This window comes from Phoenix dactylifera, chromosome 17 (assembly GCF_009389715.1).
Source record: "Phoenix dactylifera cultivar Barhee BC4 chromosome 17, palm_55x_up_171113_PBpolish2nd_filt_p, whole genome shotgun sequence".
Taxonomy (NCBI): domain Eukaryota; kingdom Viridiplantae; phylum Streptophyta; class Magnoliopsida; order Arecales; family Arecaceae; genus Phoenix; species Phoenix dactylifera.
The window spans coordinates 11447466-11458713 of record NC_052408.1 but is presented as its reverse complement, the minus strand read 5'-3'; the positions used below and the strand labels follow the sequence as shown (position 1 = coordinate 11458713).

General features: G+C 37.0%; 1 protein-coding gene across 2 annotated transcripts; it reads right to left on the bottom strand.

Annotated features, from left to right (window-relative positions):
* Nucleotides 1-601: 601 nt before the first annotated feature.
* Nucleotides 602-10632, bottom strand: LOC103718248 (CASP-like protein 5A1). 2 transcript variants are annotated; one of them, XM_008806966.4, is made up of 4 exons: nucleotides 9810-10632; nucleotides 1471-1603; nucleotides 1314-1352; nucleotides 602-1030 (listed from the first exon to the last, which is right to left on the bottom strand). In XM_008806966.4, the coding sequence occupies exons 1-4, from the start codon at nucleotides 10019-10021 to the stop codon at nucleotides 839-841; spliced, it is 576 nt and encodes a 191-aa protein (XP_008805188.2). In that variant the 5' UTR covers nucleotides 10022-10632; the 3' UTR covers nucleotides 602-838. The 2 variants fall into 2 exon arrangements, with proteins under 2 accessions (XP_008805188.2, XP_008805189.2); XM_008806967.4 differs by lacking the exon at nucleotides 1314-1352 and having other exon boundaries at nucleotides 9810-10628.
* Between the last annotated feature and the right edge of the window lie 616 nt (nucleotides 10633-11248).

Genomic DNA, 11248 nt, shown 5'->3' with positions numbered 1-11248 from the left:
GACTCTGATCCGCTTACCCTTAGAGCAACGAAAGAAGGAGTTGCCCTATAAACCGCCCGACGAACTATGCTATGGCTGTGGAAACTGACCTGCTTCACTTTAGAGCTAGCTTTCCGCTTGAAGGAGCGCTTGAACAGAACTAGACTGCCCTAAACCGCTTACTGAAGGGCTCGACGAGCTACAACAGGCAGGTCCGATTGCAGCAAAATGGATCCTGAGTATGTACCACACAAAAAACAAAAAACACAAACAAAAACAAAAACAAAAAACGGAGTGGACCTCGTGCTACACGTAGATGCACCTCTACACACATTGCTACGCAAACAACGCGCAGCACAGAACCTAATGATAGTGGGGGAGAACTTTAATCAGTTATACCCTTCCCGCTCCCAAGGGCCTGTTATTTGAAGGATAAAACAATTATCCGGAAATCTGAATTTTTTTAGATAACTATTTCATAAGCAACATTTAGATAGAAAAATAATTTATCCATATTCTCTTGTATACTGAAAAGTGGCTTCAGAATGTGTTATCTATGTTCTTTTGCATCCCCTCGGGTTTCCACTGCTGCAATACCCATAGGACATCATCAATCAAAAAGTTTTGGTACAGCCAATGATTCACATGGACAGCATGCCAGCATTCCATTATCATGGAACAATTGCAAGGTTTCACTTTGCGATGCCAATAAGTAAACATGCACAATTCTTAAACACTGACCATCATGATATACAAATGACAGCAATGGATATGTTACTGTAGACGAAAATTAGAAAAAAAGAAATTCCAAGATCACACCAGCACACATACAGTTGAGAGAAGTGGATGTTCTGGCTTTTCACCTGGATGCCAATGACCAAAAGTTTAGGAGAAATGATGGGGAGAGCGCAAACCAGCTGATGAAGGCCATGGCTGTAGCGGTCTGAAAGCTTGTGCAGTGATTTTCTGAACAGATGTTCAGATCATTGCTGATCAAAACTGTGATGCCCGCGGATGCACAAGCTGCTGCAAATGTGAGTGTGTACATAATCTGCGACAGAATAAAACGATCTCATCACATGGAGTGACCAAAACCATTCAGTACTGGAATGTCAAGACCCCAGCAAATTTCATTTGGGCCTCTACTGATCTAGACTCAGTACTCAATCCTATTCCACTAGTACCAATAGGCAGGAGAACCCGCATGGCCCAATGATCTTTTATATATTTTTCCAGTTACATCCATGCACACACACTAATGGGATAATATATTTCCAAAATAAATGTTTGTTTCTCTAAAGAATAATTTTTAAGGCATCATTATTTGTACTCACACAGATTTCACGTCCATCTACACATATGGGGGAAGACCGCTGAAACAAATGTCAGATGAATATATAATTCAAAACTCTCAAGCATTTTAAATAAACTTCCAGCACAGATTCTTGAAATGTGTTGAATGTCCTCTATTTATCTGACTACTGTTCTTACCCCATCTCCAATGGTAAACAAACAGACAGCTCGGGAATTCCGCAAGCAGCGTTTTACTAGAAGGGCATAGATATCCACGAAGGCTAGTGAAAGGCTCCACAAGCTCTGTAAGATGACTGCTGCTACCAAATAGCTGCAGTCAAGGCCCAAAATCAGTCTTGTTTCGTTGCTAAAATGAAGTTGCTAAGAATCTTGCACAAGATAGTAAAACATTAAGAAACTCTCATCCACACTATCTATCTTGAAGGCTGCATCATGTAAAAAAGCAATAGGACAAAAGCTTTCTTTATAAGAAAAATTGTGAAAACACCATAACTTCCATAAATATAGAACACGCAAGGCTAATTACTTAGCAACTGCCAAATTTCCAAATTTTGCAATGTACAGTCATGAAGGGCATAAGAAAGCAGTTTGTTCCTTTGTGCCAAGCAGTAAAACATTAAGCATCTTTTATCCACACTATCTATCTTGAAGGTAGCATCATGTAAAAAAGCAATAGGCCAAAAGCTTTTTTTATAAGAAAAATTGTGAAAACACCATAACTTCCATAAATATAGAACATGCAAGGCTAATCACTTACTTAGCAACTGCCAAATTACCAAATTTTGCAATGTATAGTCATGAAGGGCATAAGAAAGCAGTTTGTTCCTTTGTGCCAGCCAGCAGTTGTAGTCCAAAATCCATGGACAATATTAGGGGTTTAAACTTATAAAGGTGGTTCAATGAATTCAATTAGGCGGAAAATATGTTTTCTAGTAAATACAAGAGGAAGAAGCAAACATAAAGCTTGAAAATCTGAAGCACTGAATAGTGTAGATGCTAAGAACTTCAAAACATATAAGAGAAGTCAAAGGAAACAACACTAGAAGGAAAACAACAAAGTTCTAATAATCTAGGAAGTTTTGACTTCTCATAAATCTGCAGGGCTTTGGGTCTTGTGGCATGAAACCATCAATTGTGTGCCTGTTGATTTGGTGCATGTAATAGATATTCTTGTCTTCTAGATATTATACTCAACTCAACTAAGCCTTAATCCCAAACTAGTAGGAATCAACTACATGAATCCTTTTCCTCCATTCTACTCTATTTAAGATCACATTTTCTAAAAGATGTAGCAAAACCAAATCTTTACTACTTCATCACATGTGATTTCCAATTGATCTCTAGCTCTCTTTCCTTCTATATGTATCAAATCACTCCTTTTACATATCCAAACTATCTAAGTCGTCCTTCTCTTACTTTATCTTCAATTGATGCTACATCTACCTTTTTATGAATGACTTCATTTCTATTCGATCTTTTCTTGTATTAGCATGCATCCATCTCAACATCTCATTCCGTCCATACTCATCTTATGCATATGTTGTTTTCTAACTGCCCAACATTCTAAACCATAAGACATAGCTGGTCGTATGGCTATCCTATATTTTTTTCTATAACTTAGTAGGTATCCTATAATCACATAATATCCCAGTCGCATTTCTCCAATTTATCCATCCTCCTTTAATCGTATGCATAACATCATCTTCAATCTTCTATTCTTCTAAATAATCTATTTTAAATACCAAAAATGATCGCTCTTAAAAGCTTCATGATCTTCAATTTTTACTACATCTTCATCTATACTTCTAATTTTACTAAAATTGCATTCCTTGTCTATCTTAGTCTTATTTAACCTGAAATCCTTAGATTCTCATGCACTCCCCCATAATTCCAACCTACGATTAACTTTAACCTTAGTTTCATCCACTAATGCTATATCATCCGCAAATAGCATGCACCAGAGAATATCGTCCTAAATATACCCAGTAATCTCATTCATAACTAGCAAAAACAGGTAGGTACCCAAAGCAGATCGTTGGTATAAATCTACTGTGATTCGAAACTCACTAGTATTATCATCGTAGTTCTCACATTAATAACTACTCCATTATAGATGCTCTTAATCACATTAATATAACTAGCAGAATTCCTTTCTTTTTTAACACTCACCATAGGATTTCTCTAGGAACTCTATGATATACTTTTTCTAAATTAATAAGGACCATATAAAGATTTTGTCTGTTTTCTCCATATTTATCTATTAAACACTGAAGGATAAAGTAGCTTTCACAATCAACATTCCTGGCATAAAACCAAATAGGTTCTTTGATATTTTTGTATCACATCTTAACTCAATCACCCTTTGTCAATGTTTCCTTATATGGCTCATGAGCTTAATATCAACATAGTTAGAACAATTTTGAATATCACATTTATTCTTATAAATCAATATTATAGTACTCTTCCTCCATTTATCTTAGTCTTTATGATCTTATTAAATAAATTAGTTAATCAGTTACTCTCAAGTCACCTAAACACTTCCAAACCTTAATAAGAATCCCATCAGATCCAACTATTTTTCCTATTTTCATCCTTTTCATAACCTTCTTTACTTCTACGTGTATATTAAATATTTCAGTCTTCAATGGAAATAGTAAGGTAGCCTAAACCATTTACATGATTTGCATCAAATAGCTTATCAAAATAACTCGTCCATCTTTCTTTGATCTCGTCCTCCTTAACCAAAACTTTTTAATTTCATTTTTGATGTATTTAGCATGCATCAAGTCTCTAGTTTTTTTTCTCTTAAGTCATGCAATATTATAGATATTTTTCTTCCCATCCTTAATTTCTAACTTGCGATATAACTCTTCATACGCTTTCAATCTACCCACTCATACTATCTTCTTAACTTCCTTCTTAGCCAACTTTTATAAACTTCCCTATTCCTACATTTAGATAGTCTTTTATAGGACTCTTTTAGGTTTGACGACCACCTGAACTTTCTCATTCCACCACCAAGTTTTCTTACGTAATAGCTCCTTTTTCTTTGATTTTCCTAATATCTCTGTAGCCATTTTCTTAATATTGTTAATCATCTCTTCTCATATGGCATTGATTTTTCCATTTAGACCTTATTTTTCTTCCTTCAATATTCAATCCTTAAAACCATTTGTTTTTCTCCTCTCAAATTCTACCACCTAGTCCTCGGGTTCTATTTTTTTTGGTCCTTCTCTTCTATTTCTTAATACACACATCTACCTACCAATCTATGTTGGATGTTTAGTCTCTCATCTACTATAACATTACAATCTTTTTACACAAAACTCGATAAGTTTATTTAGTAAAGAAGAAATCTATCTGACTAATATTATACGTACTTTTAAAAGCTATCAAATACTAGATCATATGCCATTGTGAACTCTAAAATAGCATTCTTCCTTATTTCTATCTTCGAAACTGTATTCTCGTCACACCCTTTCAAAACCTACATTATATATCCCCACATGCCTATTCAAATATCCTCCAATAAATATTTTTCTCCAATAGGTATCTCTTGAATTGGCCCATCTATATCCTCCCAAAAGCATTGCTTTGTAGCATTATCCAACTTTACTTGAGGAGCATAAACACTAAGGATATTATTAGACTCCCCTCCTAGCAATAATTTTATCAAGATTATTCTATCTCTTACGTTCATATTTTTCACAACCTTATCTTTTAAACTCTTATCTATAATAATTCCTACTCCATTTGAATCCTAGTTTCTAGGTATACCAAAGTCTATAACCCTTCTTACCAACTTCCTTTGCTTCTTCTCCTATCCATTTAGTCTCTTGCAAGTTGTCTTATACATATTATCTTGGAAAAAACTGTAAGTTACTTTGTATGATGCTTATTATGTTACTTAAATATGTCATTTCAATAATTAATGCCTTATCCTTCAACATAAAACATTAAAGATGTATGGCTTAATTTAATTGTGAATTTGCATAATTATGTAAGGATAACTGAATTTATGCTCTGATTTTCAGAATGTGAATGTGAAAGTCAATCGAAATAGTGGTGTTTGGACTTGAAACAAGAGGTGGAAACTTGTGTTAAGGTACAGCCATTGCTTGCCACCGCTGAAGGCCAAAACTGCAGCTTTTGCAGTTGCATTCTATTGTTACCAGATGATATGCTCGCCATTTGATGTAAGTTGCCTTCTGCCATTGAATATTAAGAAGACAAAATCAAATTTTGAAAGAGTTTTCTCCCTCAAGTTGCTTTAAGATCTTGGTTCTCTATTTTGAGTCAATCCCAAAAAGTTTTTGAGCCTTGAGCCACCCATACTCAGTTTAGCATTATGCCACCATTATTAATGCTAGTGTAATAGATGCAATCTGATTCCACTCTTGCCCATGTCATGGTTACAGTTCTTTTTTTTTTGAAGGGGGGTGCAACACAATCGCAATTCTTCTCAATGCTCCTCGAACACAATTATAGCTACTACTTTAAGTTTCACTGTCGTTGTGTTCTGAGATGACCTAAGCTACTTTAAATTCTGCTATCGTGATAGTCCAAGATGACTAAAGCTATGTTGGGATGCCGAATAACCAAGGTTCACTATCTCAGTATCAGACCCCATACTGGTACCATCATTGTGCCAGTACACCCGGTATAGGAGCCGATTCAGTGTATTGACACTTGATACGCCTCTCATACCACGTACCATTCGATATCGGTACAGCATGGAAATATCGGTATGCACCAATACCGTCCGGTACGGCAAACCACACGAATAAGTGACCACATCTTTAACATATATATGTACATATATATATACATACATACATATATATATATACATACATGCATATATATATATATATATATAAGCATTGGTATTCGCCCCCGAGCTGGTTAACCAATGAATAACTTTATCTGGCTGGTGCTCCTATGACTAGTGGGATAAAGTCATGGAAAAAGTCCAAGGGTGGAGAGGGAGAGAGAGAGCATTTTATGGCTAAAGTTATTTTACCCTCCTCCTTGAAATAAACTTACCTAAGTTAAGCACTTTTTTTGGGCCTTGACCAAATAAGTTTATCCACCATTTTCTGGATGTTTGGCTAGTTAATAGGATAACTTTATGTTATCCACCTTAACCATCATCCAAACACAGCCTAAAAATGCAAACTTGTCAGAGTAGGAGAAGCAGATCCTGCAAAGAGAAAAATAACAATCTTTTCAAATGTTAAAGCCTGGAGAAGCAGAGACATATACTCTCTTATATGTCTCTAGTGCAAAGAATAGCTAATTTGATGTGAGTTGCATGAACGTAGACATGAAAAAGGACTGAAGTGTACAAATAAGGCCCTGAATTCTATTTAAGAGATATAGAAAATGATCGATCACAGCAATTAGATGCATCATGCAAGATGAAGTTCCCATTGTCTATAAGATGAATTTTCCTTAAGCCATCCACCTAACTGATACTCCAAATTTGCATATAACGCCCATGGTGTAAGCATTCTAAGTCCCGACTCATTTAGAAATAGAAGTACAGCAAACTTCCCCACGTTTTCATGTTCTTGTGCTTGTTTCCTCCTTCTGTGAGTTCCATAGCCCATCTCTCAAAACTCGAGCATTTTTCACATCACTACCCTCTCTTAAATCCCAAGAGTAGCAACTCAAATTTGAGTATCATCAACCATCTTCTCTGCAATTCTTAATTATACTCCTAATATAGTTCCATTAATTAACATTGTAGAAAGACCATCCAAGTGCACAAGGCTCCCCCCATCTAGGGAAGGTCTGGTGTATGCAACTTTACCCCCATGTGCAAAGAGGCTATTTTCATATTTCAATCTCACTGACACCCAAGTCGCAATGGAGCAAGCTTACCATTGCACCAAGGCCTGCCATCCATTAATTAACATGGTATTATATATTAGTAACATAAATCATGGCATAATCAATGAGCTCACTTATGGCATTTCTGAAGATATAAACATGGCAATACCATATGCGACTAATAATCCACATGCAACTTCAGCATCCCCTTGCTTAACACCCTCTAACTGGAACCTCACTAGTATTAGAACAGCCACTTACAACACACATCATCATTCCTTCGTGTATCTCTTCGAGAATCAAAATATGCTGCTTAAGTATATATTTCCTCAACACTCACTTATGATTCATTATATATTATCAATTTTTTATCATACGGATTATTCTATATAATGAAAGCTTGTTTTTACATTTTAGACACCTTATCTTTTGCATAAATCTCTCTATAATTTCCGAAGTGACAAGGACCAAAATGATTGACCATCTTAGCATAAAGCTCTTCAACTATTGTAGCTATGTTCTCTATCTATTTCACAGTGTTCTCTTATGTAACTTAATAGTGTGGCTCGTAAGTTCAATGACATGATAGATGATAGCTGGCACTATTTCAAACTTCCCTTGATTTAGTTAAAGGGCACTATGGTGCCCATAAAATTTAGCCATTTGTCACTTCCTTCTTTCAAAACCCCACTGAATAAGCTACTTCACCAAATCATTGATTTTTCTTTTTACTCATGATCCTCTACGCATTGAATGCGAAATTTCACAATCTCAAAGCCTTGCCTTTTAATGTCACTATATTCTGGCTATCCAAATAACTGCCTGATTTTTCTCCGTCTTTGCCTCTATTGCGGTTGCCCTTAAACTACATTAACAAACAAAAGTCACATTGCTCTTTGGTCTTAAAATGCTCGCTTCTGGTGCACCGTCTGCGCATGAAAAAGACAATTTAACACACTAAATGTTCTGTATCCTTTCCTCTTAAAGTCCCAGTATTGCAGCATTTGCAGAAAATAGCTCTGTTCCGGCCCCCATTTACTTCCTATTTGTAACTAATATCATAATCTTGTTTCTTAATGATGAATATATCATGATTTACAAAGCCTTAATTCTCATTATGCATAACTATATAAGATAAAAAGGCGTCCATGATATTGATTCATGTATATTGTAAACTTTGTCGGAATCTTGACTAATCGTAGTTGTTGGACTTGAAAGTTCAAAAAGATATCGTAACTGACTTTAGATTAAATTTTTTTAGCAGTTGCTGAAATCCTGAAAGGATATATAGAATTGGTAGGTCGAAAAGGATTAGCCAACTGACTGCACAACCACTAGGGTTTATGACTGTAATATGAAAAATAGATGAAAACTTAGCAAAACTGCACCAACAACTAAGTAATGGGAAACAATAATAACCCACACAATTGGTTGGTCTCGTATTGGTTGGAAGCCTCTCTCCCTCTCTCCCTCTCAAGGTATCGAGCCTCATAAAAGTCACTAAGTCTTGGTAATTATAAGTTATTAAGAGAAACAGAGGAAATGATGTTCAGTCATCAAGAACATGTATGCTAGATGACATATTAGGGCTGAAAGCAAGTTGGATTATATCTGACCGTATCCATTTTTATATTCGATTCGGATTGAATTCGGATACTGCTTTTTTGGTCTGATCAAATATGGATACGGATTCGGATAGTCAGTTCAAAAATCTTCTAGATATGGATATGGATATGGATATGAATGCGGATATACCTAATTTTTTTCGGATTCGGATATCCGTAGTAAGTGAAAGAAGAAGTTTAGGTTAAATTAAATGAGAGAACCAATTGAGTGATTAACCAAACTTAAACTAAAAGAAATTCAGATATCAGATGACCATTACTTAAGACAGTAATCCGAAAATGAAATATACGATTCGAATAAAATCCTTCGAATCATCACGCATGCCTGAAATGCTCAAATCTTTCATTCATATGTTTCGTCCCTCTCTCCTCTTCATCGTCTTCAAGCAACTAGGATTTCGAAGATCCGTCCATTTCTTAGTTTCCAGCCGAATATTGCAACCAGCAACAATCGTGAGATACCCTGGAGGCACCATAGATCCCGTCTATTTCAGTAACGAACAATCTTGAACAATATATTCTTTATGAAATTGTTAGTTTTTATTATTGATAAATGCTTGTTAAACTTATATTTTTTTTAATTGAATCTTTTCTTTATGATTATGTCTCAATTGCTGGTTTTCATCCTTGAATTTTGATCAAATTTGATTAATATCCGAAAAATAACCAATTCATATCCGTATTCGAATAAGAAAATATGGATTTGTTTAATATTTGATTCGTATCTGCATCCGTTTATAATAAATATGGATATACTCAATACCCGATTGCATCCGTATCCATATCCATTTAGAACACATATTAATTTTGATATCCATTTAATATCTGTATCCGTATTCATATTCGTTGAAAAATATTGATATAAATATGGAATATCCGATCCATATCCAATCAGTTTTCAGCCCTATAGCATATCATGGTGGCCATGGCATGTCAAAGAAAGATTCCCAAAACATGCACAAACACACAAAAATAATAATAAAAAAAGCATGATCAAATAGCAAAATGAACAGTGGAGAAATGGTTCCGATGTAATGTTCAGGAAATTATTTTTACCAGAAGGCAGTGACGGAGGTGAAATCGCTGGTGGAGGTCATGACGGAGAGAGCGGCGGCCGCGAATATGAATTGGCAGAGGCGCAGGACGAGGCCTCCGGGCGTCCCGGGCATGCCCTGGATGTCCTTCATCATCACCCTCGGCGGATTCTCGGCAGCATCCGTGAGAGGGGGAGCCTCCACCGGATGCACCGCCGGCCGACTCACGAACATCTCTCCTACTACTGCTATTAGGCCAACCTCCAGATCATAGATGATGATGACCTGTCGCGGCCAACAAAAACCCGCCGCCTCCTGCCCCGATCGGAGAGGAAGTCTGATGCCTTGACGAGTGTAGAAGGATTCGGTGGCGGAAAAGCCCCGGACCGGAGGGCGATCAACCGGCTCCAAGCCCTAATTATTACTATTGTTACAATTAATATTATTCTTTTTTTCCACTTTCGCTGTTCTTTTTTGACTTGCTGGATTCAGGAACCGTGAGAGAAGAAAAAAAGGGAAGAGATCGACAAAAAAGCCCTAGCTCCGACGAAAACGATGGAGGAGAAGAAAGAATAGTGAATGAATTCAAAGGTGGCTCGGATCAATTGACGGGGAGAGCGAGCAGGGAAAGTGAAGAGGAGAGCGAGAGAGAGCGGGGGAAGAACTGGGGAGGCAGAGGACGGAGTAGGAGGAAAAAAACCTGAAAAAGGTAAGAGCGCATTTATTCGGGCGTGCTTTGGGCGGCCGGTGAAGGAGGGTGCTTAGGAATTATGATAGCGTGCCAGCACCGCACTCGAGCAGCGCCCCTCTTCCTCCTCTCTTTCTCCTTTCAGTTTTGTTTTTTTCTTTTCTTTTCTTTTTTAGGTAACTCTTCGGTTTTGTTAAATAATATATATAATATTCGGTCTGATGACCGACCGGCTTCCGGCGCTCTGCACCCGTGGGCCGACCCACGCTTTTGACACGAAATTTTTATAGATCATGCCCTACCATATAATACCAATTCAATGAGGGTCCATGTCATTATTGTCATTGCATCATCCATGTCCAGGCGCGGTATTTTTTTTTTTTTTCCCCCTTCTTTCGATATAAAAACAAATGCTTCTAGTTACAAAAAAAAAAAAAAAAAGCAAATGCTCTTGCTTCCACTATTTCGGCCGGCATCGTCCGTCCATAATTGGCACCCAATCTTCTTATCCAACAAGGGAAGGCCGGGACCGATGCATACTTTCGGAGGTCTCGGTATGCTTCTTTTATGGCAACGCCTTGAGTGGAAGTTCCCAGAATGGAGGGCGCCTGCAACGATGGCTCGAACCAGAATCTTTTCCCGCGCTTGATTAGGATGGAACGATGCATCGCGACGGTAACGCGGGCGGAAACTAATATTCCTTATATGTTGAATTTTGAGTTTCGTGCTGACCATCTTGTGCCCAACGTTTCGTCGAAAATTTTAAAAGTCTA

What these genes read in the sequence shown, in the direction of transcription:
- LOC103718248 (XM_008806966.4), bottom strand. Translation starts at nt 10,021, where the DNA reads ATGTTCGTGAGTCGGCCGGCGGTGCATCCGGTGGAGGCTCCCCCTCTC. An exon ending in TGTTTACCATTGGAGATGGG is followed by an intron (nt 1,353 to 1,470) that starts GTAAGAACAGTA and finishes CATTTGTTTCAG; the next exon opens with CGGTCTTCCCCCATATGTGT. An exon ending in TAGATGGACGTGAAATCTGT is followed by an intron (nt 1,031 to 1,313) that starts GTGAGTACAAAT and finishes ATTCTGTCGCAG; the next exon opens with ATTATGTACACACTCACATT.